The sequence below is a fragment of the Ambystoma mexicanum genome, chromosome 9 (genome assembly GCF_040938575.1).
Source record: "Ambystoma mexicanum isolate Mex_15411 chromosome 9, UKY_AmexF1_1, whole genome shotgun sequence".
Classification (NCBI taxonomy): Eukaryota; Metazoa; Chordata; class Amphibia; order Caudata; family Ambystomatidae; genus Ambystoma; species Ambystoma mexicanum.
Window position 1 is genome coordinate 826,909,555 of NC_090931.1, and position 21,376 is coordinate 826,930,930.

A 21,376-nucleotide genomic window follows, 5' to 3' on the forward strand; every position below is an offset into this window, starting at 1 on the left:
GGCTTGGAGGTAATAGCGCAGGAAGGTGGGGGTGGGGGCTGGAGGGGGGAAGGAGCAAAGGGGGGCTCGAAGGGTGAAACCCCTAAATTGTAAAAAAAAAAAAAAGGTGGTTCAATGTGAAAAGACCTCATTATTAAGGTCTCATGAAGTACGAGCAAAGTAAAAAACAGACAATAAAAATTGGTCTTTTTCTCATGAGACCTTAATAATGAGGCCTTTTCACATAGAACCCAATATTCTGCCTTGGATTTTAACACGGTGGGGCATTTTCTATTTTATGGAAAAATGGCACTACTTTTTGAGAATAAAAGGTGGTTAGGTGTTTGTGCTAGAGTATATGCAAATCTTTGTGCCACAGAGTATTCATGTGTGGATACACGTCATTCCCTCCATTGTGCCAACAATATGCCCACCCTATGTCCACCCTTTGTGCAAAACAATAGATCCACCAATGCACTGGCAGGTACAGAGGGTGTACTGTACAATCTGAACTTTTTTGGGCGACTGAGCGGCAATGGGCGTTTACCGACGTATGGTTTTGTTGAGTTTGTAGGAGTTGAGGTAGTTCGCATTGACAGAGCAATGACATTATTTTGTTTGAGCATGGCCATTATAGATGTGGAGGGAACTGGGGGAGCATGACAGGGAGATGGTGGTGGGAGTGGGCGAGGGAGCGCCCTTCCAGGTGTGTTGTTTTAATAGGATGAAGGTAGTGCGGAATATAAGCTCTATGGGGTAATTGGGTGGGAGCTGTTAGGGGTCTGGAAGGGAGCTGTTGCTGCACAATCAGAGCTGTGATTTGATACTCTGCCACCCACCTTAAAACAGATTAGCATCATATGCCCAACAAATACGGACCCAGTCGGCACCATGAAAGCATGCAAGAATTAACAGACATCCCAGTGCCGAATAAACATATTCATGTGTTACTCTATCTCAGCAACGTACAAGGCGCTGTCACTCCAAAAACAACCAGGGGCCAACAAAGAGACTTACCAGTTTCTTACACCAGGCACAGCCAGGCCCTGACTGGATACATTCTTTGCAGTTGCTCACTTTGAACTTGGTGCATTCCTGGGAAAGAACTTGGACAGCGAGAAGAATTTGACTTGTATATAAAAGTCGAAATATTGAGGCAGAAAATGACAAAAATGGTCTGCAGAATTCAATGATTGTTTGATGATCTACTTTGTCCACCAGGAACACATATCTGGTTTCCCTGCCAGCAGTAGACCACACCTTCTTGTAGACATCGTCCAAACACCCAACAAGACAAGCTTACAAACCCAGATGTAGCTCTAGTGCTGTCCCCAGTCTCTAATCTCATTGAGACCCAGTTAAACCAACTAGCTCACTTCAGATCCAGCTTAGTCTGAGACTATAGCATGTAGTGAAATCCTCCTGCTCCAGCAATCCTGGTCATACATGACCCATCCTGCTGCCAAATAAACATATTAATGTGCTGCTCTACCTCAATACATGCAGATTTCTACATGACACGGTGGTCCACTGGAGGACCCTGGCGGCATCTGTCCATCACTGCCGCTTCTAGTGCATGACTTCCTGAGACATAATATATCCCCTACAGATAGCATTGTTTTATGTCTGTTTTTTGTTGATTGAGGAGTAGGTCCTTTTTTCAGTGATTGAGGAGTAGGTCTGACCCGGGGTGATTGAGGAGCAAGCTTCCTTAACAGACTCTAATAGTACTTTTGGTCGGTTTCAATTTATGGATGTCTACAAGGAAGAGACTAGTACAAAGTAAAGATCAGTTTTCCTTCAATTGTTTGGCGATGACTGGTTGTGCACTTTCATAGTCGTTTTCACTTCACATGTTCCTGAGCAGGTTGATTGTGCCTTCTTCCATTAAGTGCAGTCTCACTACTTAAGCGAGGGACATTTGCTCCCATTTTGACGCTAACTAGCATGACACATGTTTTTGAGGAGGGTAAAGATGCCCTTGGCCCAGCATATGGCTAGCCATCATTATCAATGTCTTATGTTATCCAGAATGTATACTGTGCCCATCACCACAACAGTGGTCTTGCGGTGCCTGACCCTTTTCAAGACGTGGCATAGTTTGACCCTGCCAGGGTGTCGTCAAATGGTAATCCATGGATTGGAAAAGAGACTGTTAGATGGCGAGGTGATATGAAATGGGGGATCAGGCAATGGGTGTGACAGTTGAAGGAGGGAAAAACGATTGGGACGAGGATAAGGAAAGTGGGTGCAGAAGCAAAGGCAATACATTTAAATATGCCAAAATCAGCAGCCTTCTGCCTGCTGGTGAATGTATTTTAGTAATGGGGCCTGGGCCCAACTTAAAGGTTTTCATATCAGAGTACCAGGCCAGCAAGGTTAAGGATACGTCAGCGTGAGAGAAAACTCGCATAATATACAGTTAGGTTTAAAGCAGTGCTTTACTGTGAAGGCATTTTCTAGACCAGACGGAGCTAGGCACTAGATCACGATGTTTGGCCAATGTGGCTATCCCTTAAGCAGACACGTGTCGGCCTAGTGTTTCACAATGTTTAACCGGGCAAGAAAAAAAGGACCCTGCTTCCTTTGCTGCTTCCGCTTCCATTACCTCATAATTTGGGGAGTAAAATTGAAATGGAAGATCTACTTTTCATGTAATGTACATACATTTGAAGAACAATCTAAACGTAAATAGACATTTTTTTCCCTTGCATCATACAATTCTATTGATGTTTTTGTGAGTGGTATATTGGCATTTGACTCGTGATTTGTTCATTACTGGTGTGCATGAGGTACGAATGTCTGTGTGCAAAATGCAACTTTGTGATCATATTGGTTGAGAAATGTACATTGTCTTTTTAATCAGGCATGTATTCTTGTTTTTGATAGCTTGGTTGTGTAACATGAATATTTCGTCTGAAAAATGCTGGTCCTCAACATTTTTTGTTTGTAATATTATTTTTTGTTGCAATAATAAAATAGCTACCTAAAAATTCCACTTACAAATTTTTTTTTAAAGTGAAATCACACAAAACGTGGCTGTACATAGTCCACTTTTCATGCTTATTAACTCTGTTAAAGCCTGCGCGAGGGCTGACTGGCGGGAATGCCAGGAAGTGTACAGGGTGAGTGTAAGAGGCACAGTGTAGTGTTACAAAATGAGTGGCAAAGGATTATTGGGAGCAAGGGGAATGGTGGGGGCCTTTAGAAGGACAAACAAGTGGGAGAAACCAGGGGAGGAGGAGGGTGGGGGTGCATAAAAGAAGTTAGACGGGTAGGCCTGAGAAGCAGATTGGATAGGAGAGTTCTTTGCTGACCGTGGACAACAAATGAGAAACTCAAATGTGCTCCGACAGTGCCAGTGCCGCCACAAAGGGTGGAGAGTTTGAGAGCAATGGGGAAAAGGCTCCTCAAACATATGAACGGTTTAGATATGACAAAATAGGGTATATTATTCACTAAAATTACTGCCGAAGAAAGGCAAGCAATAGCAAACCACTATTGATTGTGAAATCGTTATTAGGGTATAGAAATTGGGGAAATAAGTTATCACATGGATCAGGAGTACCTTATCTTAAAAAAGCACGCACCATTGTAGTTACTCAGAATGTAAATATTAAATGCTACTTACCTGGGTTCACGAGGAACAGCGCAGACAAGAGCAGCCAAAAGGCCAGAGGGTACGTCATTTCCTGAAAGATTAAAAGAAACCTTCAGTCCAACACTCCCCTTCCTACTCATTTCTTATATTAACGATATGTTGATATGTTTACTATCACTTTATATCGTCCACTGTAAACTCCATTGCTCCTTGTTGCTAACACCCAGCGACTGGAGCAGAAGGGTTACCCAGCTCGCTTGTATGGTATTGTGTTGACACAGCAGCCATTCACACGTATCAACATAATTACAGTAACAGGACACCATTAAAGTTGCCCAGTCTATGCCAGTTTGTCGCCAGAGTCCATGGCGATAGGCAGTAGTCTTCCGCCATCCTGCGGTTTGAATGTGGGTCTCTTATTAGCAGAATTCAAGGGGGTGATTGGCTTTGTACCTCTAGATGTTATTCTGGAGATATTTGGTGACCACCTAGAACAAAGAAATGTGATAGGTGGAAGTTGTTAATAAATCTTAGCCTCGAGCAGTGCTCTGGGCAACTTTCCACACTGCTGTTTTTTAGGCCGTCTGCAACATTGCAACCAGCGGGAGCAGTCCAGCCAAGACTGCTAGGCCAAAACTCCTCCACGGGTGCAACTTTTAAATTCACCAGGGGGTTGACCCTTTTGGCGCAGACATTTGACCCATGTGACATCTTGGGACATGACACATCATAGGAAGTGCAGGGTTTGAAATTGCTGGGAGCTATTTAGCTCCTGCTTCTAGCCCAGAAGAGCCTGGTTAGCTTAAAACCAACAGTTACCAGGAGCTACTTCTCGCTCCACAGGCCAACGGGTGCTGAGATTAACTTTGACTGTTTGAGAATGTAAATAAAGAAGAATAAGGACACATCTAGGATGTATTTAAATATAATGTATCCTATATAACGGGAAAAACGTTAGATGTGTGGTGTGCTGTGTCCTCGCTCCTGGTACGCCCTGCGGCAGCTCCTGCCTACTGGGTGATACCTAACACCCAGTACCTGGTTTAAACTCCTGCTCATTGGATCTCAATTTTGAGCCCTAGAAAGGCCATCACAGGGTGGAATACTGCCTAGGTCTTGTTTTTTTAATGACCTATTTTAAGACACTCCGTTTTCCACCAAAACTAAAATCTGATGAAGTGAAGGTTTTATATCAATAAGGAACAATGGCATTGCTCTGGGCAACCTCCCCATCATAATTATTTTGGCTGGTCTTATCCATTACATCCATTTGCCCTCAGCATGGGTACACAAGCAAACTCAGACCTGTTTCAGCCTTGTGAGACCTAATCACTGAGAAGCTTGATTCCCTAGATGAAGCAAGCAAGGGACCCACTTCTGAGCATGCACACTCACTCTTAGAGTCACAATCTAAAAACATAAATTGATCAATGGAAGACTTTGAATCAATCATAGCCACTGGCATAGGAAAACTTCATTAGCACTGTACTGCTAGACCACAGAGCCTAGAAATGTCTGGGGTGGCTTGCGTTCTCGTGCAGATGGCTCATGGACTAGCAGTTCACACTGGACTGCTTGTTTGGGAGACAAGTCCAAGAATCATTTGTATATGGCTGATCCCTTTCTGTATTCGGGGGATACAAAATATTGTATGGGAGGCTCGCCAGAGCAATGAAAGTGGTTATGATTAAGGCTTCCAATTTTTATGGTATTTATTTTTCTACCATTTCCATCAGTATGTATCCATATTTATTTTTGGGCTTTTTTAAATGTATTTATCCACATTTATTTTTTTGTCATATAAAAAGATAATTTGCAGCCACTATTTTTCTGCATTTATTCTGATAATAGAATGCATTCATTAAAGCACACATGCAGCCATATGGGAAAGAAATGCAAGCTCGATGTTTTCAATAACGACAGACCCTTGCTCCGTTGACTGCTGCTGCCTTAAGATATATGCTGTCAGCAATTTAAAGAACGTTAATGCCATTTGTACAGAACTGTTACACTCCCCATGCTGCCAATCTGAAATGCGATTGGCCTGTCATTTATGAGTGACATTAAAGAGAACCAGACAGAAAGACCTGTTTTTCCGTTTGTTTCAATTTCTGTAAATAAATACAGTCAGAAAGCAGATTGATTTAGATTTGTATTTATGTGTAACAATCAGTAAAAACACTTGCATCCCTCACTTTTTTATTTTACTCCCCTTTCCATTTACCAACTTTATTTTGTCACCCATCCTTAAGTAGGGAAATATGTGCAATAGAACACTTATATACAATGTGTAAGGTACTTCAGGTGCTTGCTGGGCCTGCTGCACAGATCTTTAAGGTACTTCAGGTGCTTGCTGGGCCTGCTGCAGAGATCTTTAAGGTACTTCAGGTGCTTGCTGGGCCTGCTGCAGAGATCTTTAAGGTACTTCAGGTGCTTGCTGGGCCTGCTGCAGAGATCTTTAAGGTACTTCAGGTGCTTGCTGGGCCTGCTGCAGAGATCTTTAAGGTACTTCAGGTGCTTGCTGGGCCTGCTGCAGAGATCTTTAAGGTACTTCAGGTGCTTGCTGGGCCTGCTGCAGAGATCTTTGTGCAAGCTGCAGGTTGCAGGTTTTTAGTCTGGATGAGCCTGCAAAGCATTTCATCCTTCTGACAATGATAACATCAGTAACCTTGTGTTGACTCATGCCCCCCTATCTGTGGGGGAGGGGAATGGCAAGCAGAGCTGAGCTGCTAGTAGTTGTAAGTCAGAGGGGAGCTTTTTACAATCTCCAGCACACAAGAGCCCGTGCAGGAACCGTCACCCACATGTCCAAGATGGTGGGGTGTGGGGAGAAAAATCTAGAGCAATGTGTGGCAGGTGGAAAAATAAGATCTAGACTAGACCAATATTCCCCCTACCGTTCCACTCACTTGCCAGCGGACCCCTTACACAGTCAAGGCCCATGGCCCAGGCAAAGCGCGAGCCCACAAAACTGTGTAGAGCATCAGTGGTCGAAGTGGGCGGGAGCGGTTGGAAGCGGTGCTCCTCTACTTTTTTTAAATTAAGTTTTACTGTTCCTATACTTTTATTTTAAAAAGAAACCGTTCCGGAATGGTTTCTTCAGTGCACTGCACCGAACGTTCAATTAAACAGCAGGCACGTTTGTTTGGGGGTTTGTGTTGCACGTGGAAGGGGCAGTGGCAATGGGGTTTGAGGGGAGCGAGGCAGGCCATGGCTCAAAAACAATGGTGCAAAGTGTATGCTAAGGTGTGATTCTCAGCATGGGGTATGCACTATATAAATGATCAATATTATCGTTATACAGCAAATGCTGCAGTCTAATAAACCATGTATTAATATTATATGGGAGTGACTCATTTTGCGTAGTGCACACTTAGCACAATCACTTCTAGGATGTAGTCATTTGTGGGAGTGAACGGATGTTTCCACTTTTGGCTTACTGCACTTTTATCAACAATTGGAACCAAACTCTTACCGCTACTTGAATCCAATGTGGTCTTCTCAGGATCAGGACTGTATGGGTGAAATGGGAGTTGCATCCAAGTTTTTGAACAGCATTCAGTAATTTTAGATTTCTGAAAGATTTTTTTGTAAGCTACCAGCTACTAACCTCTTAAGTGCTAAGGACGAGAATGCTTGTCCTATTCGCATAGACCTGCATAATACCCCAGACGTTAAGTGGGAATTCAAAAAGATGAGTGTAGGCTCAGTTGATGTCTTGAGAAAGGGTTGCTTGCACCAGAAAACAAATTCTAATAAGAAAGCATTTTCATGTCTGCAGTGTGAGATTTGATGGCTGAAGACAACACAGGGCTCTAATATTAGTCCACGTTGACAGGTTTCAGTTTATTCGGTGACCGAATCAACACAATTGCCCTTTTTTAACATCGATATTTTGCATCTCTAAAGAGTTTTAGACCGTTATTCTAGGCTGTTGGGTTTCCTCTGTCTGAGATACTAAAGACCATTGCAGGTGTGTTTCTAGAGTCCCTCTCTCGGCTTCATGGATGGCTTATGCGGTGGTTAAACATAGAAGGACTGACAGGGATATTTTATAACACTATGACTACATACCAGCAATCTTAATTTCTCTGACTCATGCCTCCCAGTCCCACTTCTTACATAGCATACTTTTTAGCCAGATTTTAGGCACTCTTTGAACAAAACAAAGAAACAATAACCCAGAAATGGCCACTGGATACTCCATCTATTACAGAGCAATGTCCTTAAAACGTCTCTTTTCCCACAATGCCTCCTGTTCATGTTTTAAATGTAGGATTAAAGAGGAAGACAGATGAGTCTGAGAGGAAGGACTGAATGAATCACAAACAAGATACTACAATCACAGATAATTTTTAATGATACACAGAAACCAAGCATTAAACAAAGATGTAGGCCTTCTATGCAGCCACTAGAAGAGAGGCCACACAACTAAGTAGATCAAGCTATCACACCCAGTGGGATATACATGCCTGAATATCTGCTCTGCAAGTAATGGGCAGCCAGTCACCGGCTATCTTGGCCCATGAAGCAAACATCTCCCTGGTGGATCTACTGTGAATCCTCCCAGAAGGCTCTAGAATAACCCCAGTTTAAGCTAAGGCAATAACAGTCTTGATCCATCTTTGAGGTCAAAGGAGGAAGGCATCTGCCCCTGAGAAGCCCTCAAAACATTTATGAAACGTGACTCCCATTTCTTAGATGGAGAAGAACAATCAAGGTAGATAGTCTGCTTTAACTACAAACAAAAGATGCAGCTGGGGGTCCTCATCCGAGGAAAGCTTGGGAATGAAGGATGACATAGCCTTTGGAGGACTGGCAACTTTTGTCTTAATGAGTAAGAACAGAATTTAGTGGCACATGATGCAGTGGTTAAAATATTAGGCTGCAACAGCTGCCATACCTTGTAGGGCAAGTGCACCCAATACCAACCTCTACCCCACCCACACATTCTTCGAAAATGTGGTTGCAGCATTGGGGTATGTTTAGAATACACCAGCAAAGTTATGGTCGGTTTGTAAAGTCTTGCAAACATCTCTTTCACCTGAAATCACTGCATTGCATTTGAGCTCATTTGCATAACCAAAATTCATTGCTCATGTGGTTTTGAACTGGAGGGCTATTGGGTGGCACTGTGGCATGTGTAACTTTGACTGAAATGGATAATTGGACTTTCACATTTCAGGAGGAAGTGCGTCGGCTCACCACATGACACCTGTCCTGCTAGGATCTTAAAAACAGTAAGAGCCCTGGTGGCTTCTGATCTTTGTCTAATCATTATAAGCTCCTTTGAGTTGGACGGGTCCTTGAATGGTTGAACAGAGCAGCTGTCACCCCTCTTCTTAAAAAGCCATGCTTTAACCCAAAGTCTACCATATCTCTCTGCTGCCTTACCCATGCAAACTACTGGAGTCAGTGGCTGCGCGGCATTTGCAATCCTATGCTGAGCAACAGGGGTTGCTGGATGATGCCTAGGCAGGCTTTCGCCACAACGGCTTCAGTACCAAGCTTGTGGATGTGGCCGTAATGGATGACATTAGGTGGATTGTGAACAGCGGGAGCGTAGGGGCAATCATTTTGTTGGACCTCTCCCAACATTCCACACTGTTGACCATGGTATTCTTTGGTTACGTCTCTATGATCTAGGAATCAGAGACAAAGCACTGGCCTGGTTCTCTTCATTTCTTACAGGCAGATTGCAAGCGGTGGTGATACCTCCTTTTGAATCATCAATTATGCCCATTTCTTGCGGAGTAGCACAGGGCTCTGCTCTTAGTCCTCTACTGTTTAACCTTTATATGAGACCTCTGGTTGACTTAATCAGAACTTTTGGAGCCGGTTTTATATCTGTGCAGATGACACTACACTGATTTTCCAACTAGATTGAGCAAATGTTTCACAGATTGAGTGTTTTAAGGATTGCCTTGAACAGGTCTGCTTATGGATGCTCTGGAATCGTCTCAAGTTTAGTATTTAAAAACCGGAGATCCTATTATGTTATACTCCTTCTCACTGACATGACAACACCCATGCTCCTAATCTAATAGAAGAATCTCTAGATCTGGAATCTTGACTTGACAAACTCTGACCCATAGGCATGGGCGTAATTTTAGGGGGGGGACAGGGGTGTTTGTCCGCCCCAACTTTCATGGCTCACCATTTTGTCCCCATTCACTTGGCTGGGGCACCTTTTTTTCAGATGTCATGTCCCCCCCAACATTTTCAGCAAAGTTACTCCACTGCCCATAGGGATTTACACTGCCTACCACCACTTGTAACTCAGCTGTCAATCCGCTGGACCAAGTGCTGGTAATGGTAATTCCGTTTGGCGATATTCCGGCTGATTTACCGCAGGATTACAAGTGGTGGTAGGTGGTGTAAAGCCCCAATTGTTGGAGTCTTTAGGACTCCATGGGAATTTTGGTGGAATTACCACTGGCGGTAATTCAGCAGATGGTAAAGCTGCAGATATTGCAGATTATGTGGCAGCAAGGTGGAGTATAACGCTGGAGGTAAATACTCCACTTCATGACCAAACTCTGCATTTGGTAAAAGTGGTGGTAATTCCATTAACACTTTTTGCCACTTTGCCAAAGTTGGAAGGAGGTCCATAATCTGAATTGTACAAGCCACAGTCATTTGCATCACTCTCTCTCTATGCATCTGCCTGTGTCTGCACCCTTTTATTTTCCCTTACCTCCATCCACCTATCATCTCTATAGCTACTTAGCAGTAACATTGCTCAGTGAGTCAAGCACTTGCCTCACATGCATATAGTCTCCCTACAGGACACAGGTTTGGATTCTGACAGGGCCAATTTAGCTCCTCATCCTTCTAAGGCAAAGAAATTAATGAAATTAGTTAGCAAAGCCTATTCTACAGCGCTCAGAAGCGGGAAGAATCTGGAATAAAGTGCTATATAAAAGAAGTGACATTATTATTATTGCAGCCTCTTCTCCTGCCTGCCACTGTCAGAGCACCACATTGTCAGTAACAGTGTGTGTGCCAGGTTGCAGAAGTAGGGCCCCTCGAAAGGTTTGATCACAGTGAAACCTTCCTACTGAAAGCTCCATACCTGTGTTTTGTCTGATAAACACACATAATAGCAAGGGCTCAGATGAAAGGTCAGGAGGAGTGCCAACAGGCTCTCTCCCAGCTGTAGGAAAAGAAAGGACAAACACATTAGGCCAGGTTAACAAAGGGACACAATAACAACTGTGTAGAAGATAAGAAAATCGTGCCTGACCCTCAACAGTAACAGAGGGAGCCTGAGGGTGGTGTTCTGCGGAAGGATCACATGGGGGGGAAGGGTGGGTGGCACAGGTCAGGAAGACTGGGAAACCCCCTTGTTTAACTTTCCCCGCAATCCCACACTTCTCAGGCTTATTGCCAAATGGAGGAAATTACAAAACCTAATTTTGTTGTTAGGTACTACAAGTCCCATGATCCCCGAAGTGCCGGGACGAGAAAGAGGGCTCAAGACCAATGTTGCAGGAGTGGTCAGCTTGTTAAGCGTAATGACGTACACCTGAGGGAGACAGAGGTGCTTAAAAGGCCACCTCAAGTGCAGGCCATTAGAATGAGATGGATGTGGAGCAGCAGCAGTAAAAGGAAAGCATGTTGTTGGCAGTCCATGCAGAAGTTGGAGGAAAGAAGGGAAACTGGGGCTTTAGTCAAGCAGATTTCAGCTACCTGTCCTGAGAGGGTCTTTTCCCCCCAAATCTGAAGTGCAGAGGTTGCGCACCGGAAGGCGTGAACAAAGACTGCTTTTCCCCATGTGAACCTGGTTGCCGAGATTGCACAGCATCAAGCCTGCCGTAGACCATGATTGGAAGTTGGTGTGCAGCTGAGGGTCCCAGGGGTGAGATGAGCTCAGTGGCTGCAGAAAGGAAGAGCGTATGTTTAAAGAAGCCAGCAGCAGTTTAAGACCTGCAGTATACAAAGGAAGTGAAGACAGAAGCTGGTCAGTGTTAACAAGAGTTCTGATCCCTTGCGTGAACAAAGGCAGGCAACTGTAGCAAAGGAGAAGCACTCACGGGTGAGTGAAAGCTTTGGGAACCCGATCATTAATTGTCTGACAATGCAATGCAACAAGTAGCACTCGCGTATGAATAAAAGCGAGGCAAACTCGATTCTTGATTGTTGAACTGTCAAGATGATTGAAGTAGCACTCGCGTAGAAGTAAAATTGCCGGAATAGTTTTAATTGAATATTAAACTATTGAAAGAGGCTAAGAAACTAATCACGTGTGCTTAAAAAAAGATCCTTAAAGTGAAGAATAACAAGAAGGATCATTTATAAAGCAGATGAACATTGTAGCACTTCACCAAAGTGACTGAACTTTAAATTGTGAGTTGCAGGGAAGAAGCATTGCCCAGTCAAGAGTGGCACAAGCATTATCCCAAGCCAAAAGCAGTGCAAGCATTATCCCAAGCCAAGAGTGGTGCAAGCATTGTCCAAAGCAATAAAACACTAACAACAAGGCATTCAATTAAGCTGCTCTGGTTGGCAGGAAGGGAGGGGTGAATGCAATATTGTAAAATGGTGAAGCTTGTTGATTATAATTGTTCCCTAAAAGCTGGTATCCAAATTCACATTGCCAAAGCTAAAAGCAGGAAGGTAGAAACACATTATTAAAAGCATTTTGTTTGTTGGTGTAAGACAAGAGTGGCAAAGAGGCTGCCCTTCTGGAAGGTGAATGTTCAGAAGAAGAGTGCCTTGCCTACATGAAGGTGTTGAGCGCACTAAATGTGAATATTGTCTTTTTCAAATGTCACAAAGTTTCAAACTGCTGAAGCTTTGGTCAAACTTTTGGTTGTCAGTAGATTAAAGACTTCAGACACGCTGTTGGGTGTGGAAAACTATCGGGCAGGCAAGTAGACCCACAGAGTGACACTTTGTAGAAGTAAACTTAGGGTGAGGGTTAACCAGGTGGGAGCAGAAGTGTTAAAAAGTCATCCTGGCAAAGTCGTATACTGTGATTTATGGTGCTATAAAGAAGAGAGCTTAGAAGAAACTGTGTTTCTTTATTTCTTGACAAGACGTTGTGTTTCTTTAACCCTTGCCAGAAGCTGTGTTCCTTTAAATCTGACAAGCAGTTATATTTTCTTTGATATTCATAAAGTGTGGCAAAGCATCTTGACCAAGAATATCATTGGTGATATTTGATGAAGTGGAAATTGTTATTGAAAGAAGAAGAAGAAAAATTGGTCTTTTGGTTGAACATTGATTCAACAGAACTTTCTTTTGATAAAGTGAAGGATCCAAGAACTGTGTTGGAGCTTTGTTGCAAAGTCGGATTTCCTTGTTTCTTTATGTTGAACATTGGAACTAAATTTAACCTAAAACCTAGGGAAATAAAGTTTGCCTAGGTTATAAAGGCTGAATATGTTATAAATGCAGTTGCTGATGTTGTTGTGAATTGCCATATATTTTCTTGTGTATTTAATCTATAAGTGTGAGGGCTAGATATCCTTTGTTAGAGCGTTTCCTTTAGTTTATGATAGGCAGGGAAATCCATGCTGGGGTAGGGATAGTGAGGCGTTTATTGAAAAATCTAATTTAATAAAATGGCATGTTTTGAGAAATCATCCAAATGTTGTCCGCCTCACATTTCTGACCCCTCACAGAGTCCAGTAGTTCATGATGAAGTAGAAGTACGGTTCCAAGATATAATATAGCAAAATCCACAAGAAAATACAAAAGTGAATCCACAAGGTAGAAAGTATCTTCAATGAACACACAGAGCACTCCTGCCCCACGAAAATACCACAAAAGAAAATAAGGCAAGAACAATCCAAAAGGAGTTCATGAGAAGACCAATGTTCAAGAACCAGGAAAGCATCTAAAGTATCAAACAACCAAACAGACAAGGAATAAGAGTCGGAGTGCAATGAAACAGGCCAGATCAAAAGTACAGAATCCAAAAACAAGAAAACAGAGAACAGCTACTCATGATTGTCGTTTGAGAAGCGCTGGTCTCAGTGACGTGATCTCCTATATGAAGCTAGACGTGAGTCACGCTTCCTGTTTATACATGATGACACAAAACATCGTGTTTGGTGACGCAAAGAACCTTGGGAATTGTGGCCCACCATGAATGCCAGGACCCACGCACCATGGAAACCGCCAGGTTCTCAGCTGCCCTGCGTGTCTGTCACGCTGAGGGGCCGTGCCTCAAGCAGAACCAGAAAGGGTGCCTGTCTTTAGTCCACTACCTCTCTGCACCACCCCTGCACAACCTGGGACTTTCAACTCCATACCACCAATCTTTTATCATCTGCTGTACCTGTTGCTCTTCTGTGGTCACACCTCTGAGTTCCTCCACCGCTCTGTGCCCTTTGCCCGTTCCTTTATGTTCTGCACTCCCTTATCCTCACCCACAATTTGTCCCTTGTATCCCTGCTTACTCGGCACTCAGTTCTCCCCACCCTGTTCACTACAACACTCCCATCATCCTACACCACTTCTGCACCTCTAATTTCTGCACACTCTTTCCTAAATTGCCTGTGTCCCCTCTGCTGTTTGCACTCCATGGCCTATTTCATCCAATATTCATTCTTCCTGCCCTTCTCTGTCCGGCACACATTTCTTCTGCTCTGTAAACATGTTTGCACCTCATCCCTTTCACTTCTGCACTTGTGCACTTGTTTCTCTCCTCTTCCCTGCTGCTCCTTAAAATGCCCCTGGGCCTGCCACCTTCCCCTCTCTATTCTCTTTATGTGCCGCAGTCTCTGGCACCCCTGTCTCACCCCATAATAAGTGCTCTTCTTGCTGATGCACTCCCCCCCTCTTTACCTCAGCTCCAGGAATGTCTCTAGAAATCACTATTTGTGTGGTGCCGGAACTGTGCGCAAAAGGAAATAAAACAAATAAGTGGGGCGTCAATTAATAAGGGCCAATGCTTCTGGATAGAGATATGTGCTCCTTACTAACTGGTGTGAGTGTTCAGTAGTAAGACTCTGACACAGAGGGGTCATAGTGGTTGTCATAAAGAAAAGAAAAGCCTAACTCACCCTAACTCTAAGAGGGGTTTCCCTGCCTCATCCAAAAACAGCTATGTCATAAGCAAAACGTCACAATGTCCAATGTCGAATCCTAGCTCTGTCCCTCACACTCGAAGTTAAACTAAATAAATAGGAGGTCTTCCTGGCCCAGAGGAATTACTCTCTTCCCCTGAACAAAAAGACAGTTCTGGGTTTATTAGTTCCTTTAAGTGGTGTGGGAATGTCTTCCTTAGGCGTCTGTTGCAGTTCGTTAACTGTTGGAGTATAGCTTCCTTCCCCAGCCTTCTTCAGGCTTGCAACACAGTTCAAGTATTGGTTGTGAAATATCTCTGTTCCCCAATTGGCCCTTCTCAGACTTCTTCTCTGTCTCTGGGGTCCTCGACCTTTGGATTAGCAAGCCTGGTTCTATTCTCGCCAGGCACTGTGACAAAGAAGACGAGTGTCGATATGTCTCCAAACTGTGGTGGATCCCTGACCCTGGTTGGCAGACCTGGTTTCCATTTACCAAGTAATGTGACGAAGAAGAGTGGCTTGGATGTTCCTCCAAGCTGTGGTGGGTCCCTGACCCTGATTGGTAGACCTTGTTTCCTCCTGCACATGTAAATCTATATGGATACCACAAAGGATGAATAGAGGAAATAATATAGGGAAAGTGGAGGTAAACATAAAAAAAACCTCCCACTACAGGATTCCTCCATATGGCAAAGGGATAATACAAAAATGAAAAGAACGATATTACAAGAATAGGCTATAGTGCATAAGGACATCTAACAGGAGACCAGGTCATCCATCTCATGCCAACAGTGACTATGCCACTGTACTATCCTGGAAAGTTCAGTCTTCTCCTTGCCACGACTTCCAAGCATGGAAAAAGCAGCAAATGGACCAAGAAAGGAATGAGGACACTTCCTGTCTACGATGACACAGCTGGCATTACAATGTTATCGGTAAATGGCGTGGTAAAAGGGAGCCCATTAAAGGTGCGCTAAAAGGCTACATACACAAGATAATATGGAGGCGGAAGCAATACCAGTAAAACGGAAGGTGTGACTAGTGCTATCAAAGCCACAGAATGGCTCAGCCTGGTGGTCATCATGTTAAAACAAACATTCAAAATATTAAGACTGTGCAGACTTCTGCAACCTAAATTAAGAGTTAACATGAGATAACTTGCCTGCTACCAAACATAACACTACTGACAAGAATGACTAGAAGTGTGTATCATCCAAAAAATGTAAAATGTGAGTTCCTACAGTGGAAATCAGGTTTTGAGGTATACTTCAGATCAACCGCAGGGGTCGGACCCAAAGAGAGCTCAGTGAAAGGCAACCAACGTGCCCCAAAGCTTAACAACAAGGTAAAACAAAAATAATGTATGGGAATGCTGAAAATTATGCCATATTCACTCCAAACTTCTCAATGACGACTCAGTGTCTGTGAACCTTGCTGTGAAAGGGGAACACTAAACATGATCAGGCCAATGCCCAACAAGCATACAGTAAAATCAAGAAAGGCAGAGCCAACGCACCTTGCTTTAAACCATTCAATGCCTCAAGAGACACAGTGAGGGCTTTCAATGCCAGCCTTTATGGGCTAGGAGCAGTTCTACCTCAAAAGAGACATGGTCAAATTAATCTATTTGTGTTTGCATCAAAAGCACTGACGGGGACAGAAGGGCACAATTCCATCATGTCACATGAGATGTTGGCATTTGCAGTCAACCATTTGCAACAGTATGTCTGGGGCAGGAAACGTAGGACGTGGCCTGATCACAAGCCCTTTGTTGGCATACTATGCCTGAGATGCATGGGCACATACATACCACGCCTAATCAGAGTGGCGTAAAAATTGTATGACTGTAGTCTTTCGATCTAACACATCCTAGTATTACAGAACCATCAATCAGGCTCATTGTCTTGATTACCAATTGCCATAGGAGAAGAAAAGAGGTTCCTCAAGAACAAATGCATCGTAGCATTCCTTGGCTATCCAAATGGCCACTGTGACGAATCAAGGGAATACCTCCTTTGTCCCCAAGAAGGGGGCCCTTCCGGTGAGGCTAGGGAGGTGAGCCCATTACACAATACCCTCTGTAGGGGTGGAGGCAAACGGGACCTCACCAGGAGAGACTCCCCCTTTGGGGATAAGGACTCCCGTTCCCGCGAAGAACTCCCTCAGGCCGGACATACCATAGCCTACATGGGATCCTTTGAAACACAAGTGACTATAGATAACAAGACTGGGACGAAGAAATTACAAAAGAATATAATTATCCTGCAAGTCAAGATAATTTCCCTTTCAATGAAAACGTCCCCTGCAATGGGACGAGTATATTACGTCTGAATATGAAGACCAGGAGAGAGAGCGACCAGAGAGGAATGAGACCAAAGAGGAGAGGGAAGACAGAGGAGAGACGACGGCAAAGACAGGCTGTGGGGGGTCCCAAGCAGTGTAACACTAGAGGAGAATGAGACGCTGGAAGACCGCGAGTTTCAAACTCACCTGCAAAGTGTACTCACAAAGTGTACTCGGGATGCCAAAGGCACAGCAAATCTTTAGCCCGCAAAACCTGGTGGGCAACAGCAGAAGCCTAAGCAAAGGTGGTGGCTAGACCACAGGAAGGAACCTGTGGTGGACCGAGGGTTCGCCAAACGTTGCCAATACCACCGACGAGGGAGAGCCCAAGGGTGTCCATGAAGCCCTTCAGACACCGGGAAGAGACGCATGAGAGGGCAAGAACGAGGACGCGGAGATCAGAAGGAAGAAGGCATTCCAGAACAACGAGGAGCAAAATGAATCCTGGTATAGTACTGAGCTAACTCGTCACAGTACTAAAATTGGAAAAGAGTTAACTTCCAAGACAAAAGGATTTAATACACATGAAGGGAGAGAGAGAATCGTTATCACATACAGTTAACTCATCGCAGTACAAAATATGAAATAGGGGCAACTTTGAAACCTGAGAGATACCAAGATGGTGCAGTAAAACCGAGCCTGGTCAGGAACAGTTAACTGGTTACAGTGAAAGAAGTAACAGACAGTTACCTTGTAAACCAAATAGATATAACGTACATGAATGAAGGGGAAAGTATAAAGAGAGGTGTGATATTAAGAAAAAGAATCAATGTCAAGGAATACCCTGGGAAAGGGGAAAGATAATGTGTCATCCACTACACAAACATTATAGTGATTAAGAGAAAAAATGATACAATACCAACCTTAAAGACAGAAGTCAGATATCAAATTTTAAGTTGGAAAAGGGGGACCCGAAGTGAATCCAAGACAAAGAGGGAATGTTCAGCATAGCCCTTGCAGAGTTGAATACGTTGAAATGAGAAGTCACTAGAGACTATTTGAGGATCATATATTAAAGACTAGTACTAGGAGTACCCCAGGAAAGGGAGTCATTCTCCTGCTTTATGTTAGTTTCTCTTAGGGATAGGGGTCCCGGGAGCATAGTTTTGAACAGTGGACTTGTGTTCTTTGGTCATTAACGACTGATACATGAGCACCTTAGATAGTAATGTAGGTAGGCATCACCCATAGATTAGGGAGAGATAGACCTTCCAATTTTTGTTTTAATAAACAAGAGTTCACAATGTCCTCCGAGAGTCCATGCCCTTCTTCTGACTTGCCTCACTACTTAGAAAGAGCAATCAAGCAAAGGAAATTGGAAGACAGGGAAACCCATAATGGAACCTTAAGTAGAGTGAGAACGATAAGGGTGCAGAAGTAAGGCTCCGGCACAGGGGTGACATGTTTCTGGATATAAACATTTATTAAATAGGGAAAGGGTGGAAAAATGCCCATCTATCCCTTTCTCTACCTCAAAGAAAACGAGTGAAATTGTCAGGAAGTCCGAAAAAAAAGAGTCCATCACTGTTGTGTCCAAAAACCTGCCCCTGACCCTAGCACTCATAAACTACAGTAATTGTGCAAGGAAAGTCTCTTAACGTAACACATGCTCTATGTGGTTTCAATCAACAAAAAAGTTCCCAGTCTTTCTGGTAGTAAAAAGTGATGAAATAAACAATGTTCACAAGTATAGGATTCCCAGGCTCGGGTTCTGCTCCTTTCCCCATGAGTTCTTCTCAGTTTCCCTCCTTTTGGGCTGTTAGGATTCATGTGTCCCAACTCTGGGCCTTTTTGATCCTTTTTGCCTCTATGTCTACGTGCTTATAATGCGCCGAAAGCCTGCGGGCATCAGGCGCGGGGAGCGCAGAGATGTTCAATTCACATTAGAGTACTCTCAGGGTGTATAGTGTCACCTCAGCGCTAAGGATACACTAAAATTCTTCAGGTTTATTGGAATAAGAAGGTTTTCAAAGCCTTCCTGAAACTGAAATAGTTTCCTTCTTGTCTTAGGGTCACAGGTAACCCATTCCAATATATGGCCGCCCTAACAGGGAAAGATCTTCCCCTTCCAGTAGCTCGTTTGGCCTCTGGTATATTCAGGAGACCCGTGTCTGCTGATCTTAGACATCTTTGGGGCACATACATGGCAAATTGTTTTTTGAAGTAGGCCGGTGCTTCCCCAAAGAGACATCTATGGACTATCGTCATTGCCTTAAACTTTACTCTGTCCTCTATTCTAAGCCAATGCAGTTCCTTTCTTCCTTCTGATATATGGTCCCTATGATTTTTCTTTTTGATGATGCGAACCGCATTGTTTTGCATTACTTGGCATTTGTTTAGCTCTCTCTTAGAGGCTCCCAATAGCAGTGCATTGCCATAATCTAAACGGGACAACACAATTGCTCTTGCGATGCTAGCCGAGTTAGTTTCATTTATGAAGGGTCTAATTGCTCTCAGAAGGCGTACGTAGTAGCTATTGTTTTTGTACAGGTAGTTGACCTGGGCGCCGGAGCCCAATGAGGCTTCCACCATCATACCCAGGGTTTTTACTTTAGATACCACTGGTATGATGGCTTCTTTAATAAGGAAGGCCTTGTATTGAGAGTCCAGCTTGGACCTGGCCTGAGTTGATCCAAAAAACCATTAGTTCGGTTTTTGTGTTGTTTAGACACACCCAGTGCCTCTGCATCCAGGTGTCAATGATGTTGTATATTTCCTCTAACTTTGCACTGTCTGCTGCATAGTCTCCTGTTAATTCGAAAATCAACTGCGTGTCATCGGCATAATTGGTAAAAAATACACCGATGTTTTCTAGCAGTGAACAGAGACTTCTTATGTAGAGGTTAAACAGGAGTGGAGACAAGCTGGCTCCCTGGGGGACTCCAAAAAGTATCGGGGTTGCTTCTGAGAAGTTTTCATCCCAGTGTATTCTCGCCTTCCTGTCCTTAAGGAAGGATGCTAACCAAGCCTGTCCTGTTGATGAATACCCTACCAGTTTATCCAGAGCTGATTGGAGAAGCTGGTGGTCTACCAGGTCGAACGCAGCGCTGAGATCCAGCAGCATGAGTAACCCGGGTTTGGCTTTCTCTATCAGTTCCAGCATGTGTGTTTGTAAATCCAGCATGGCTGACTCTGTGCTGTGAGCCGCCCTGAAACCTGATTGTTGTTCGTGTAATACATCTGCGGTTTCCACATATTTTTGTAGCTGATTAGTAGCTATTTTGTCTAAGATTTTTAGGATAAAGTTCGAATTTGTGATGGGGCGGAGGCTACTAGGATCCTTGGGATCCAGACCTGCCTTCTTCACTAGCAGGGTTATTGTGACCTTTTTTATATCATCTGGGACTACTCCCTCTGAGAAAGAAGCATTGACTATCCTAGTCAGGATTGGTGTGAAAAGTTCTTTATGATCCAGAATGATCTTGGTTGGAAGGATATTTTCGGCGCAGGAGGTTGGTTTCATTTTCGACATCACCGTACATAATTCTTCCTCTGAGACCGCTGAGAAATTAAATCTCTCCCTCTCGTTTAGATTAAAATGTTCTCCCGGGGGGGGTCTCAGTGCTGGTGGTGTCTCTAGCTAGAATGATGTTATTCCTTGCTTTTAATATTTTCGCACCGAAGCCCTCTTGTACCTTGTCACAGTCTTCTTTTGATGGAATGTGTGGAGGAGAGAGGATCTTAGGTTTTTCCATATCCTTGATTATTTCGAAGGGTTTGCTGGTTGAGTTAGGAGCTGCCTCTATTTCTTTGTTGTAATACTTAGACTTGGCTTCTTTAACTGCCTTTGTGTACGCTTTATCCGCGCATTTCCAGTCCTCCCTGTTTTCCTGAGTTGGGTTCTTACGCCTTATTCGTTCTTTAGCATGTTTTACTTGTTTGTGTTTGTTAGTGTGCTCATTATACCATTTGCCCTTATTGCTGTTGTTTCTTATCAGCTTGCTTTTTACTGGTGCATACATCTCTATCATGGCCTGCATATAATTGGTGTATTTCAATAACATTTGTTCGCAGTCGTCATTGACTGAGAAGGACTCGAGGATCTGAAGTAGACATGGTTTTAGTTGCTCTGGTCCAATATCTTTAAAGTTTCTGCTCATGACTTTGACATGTGGGTTCTCTAACTGCTTAAAAGAGGAATTTAGGAGTATCTCTAGGGTCACCAGACTATGGTCAGACCATATGCATGGCTCTGTCTTTATCTGTGCTGATTGTAGGTTGTTTGTACAGACCTAGTCCAACTGGTTACTCTGCGGGGTGGTGGCTCATTGTTTACTACTTGGAAGGCCATATTATTTATGACATTTTCCAAAGCGATGGTCTCTTTGTCATCTGGATTCCCTCTCCACCTATTCATATCCCATACTAATAAGGTGGATGAGTTGTCAGAAACCAGTTTATCTATTTGCGAAGATATTTCGTTTTCAAAGTCTGA

The 21,376-nt window shown here is 43.7% G+C and overlaps 1 protein-coding gene across 1 annotated transcript in view; it reads right to left on the bottom strand.

The window, feature by feature from the left end:
* Positions 1-21,376, bottom strand: part of ITGB2 (integrin subunit beta 2) — a 588,196-nt gene that overhangs the window by 422,612 nt on the left and 144,208 nt on the right. The window contains exons 2-3 of the mRNA XM_069615850.1: positions 3,611-3,671; positions 997-1,085 (exon numbers count right to left, since the gene is read on the bottom strand). Coding sequence (XP_069471951.1) covers positions 997-1,085; positions 3,611-3,668 — 147 coding nt within the window. The 5' untranslated portion in view covers positions 3,669-3,671. The remainder of the gene's footprint in view (positions 1-996; positions 1,086-3,610; positions 3,672-21,376) is intronic.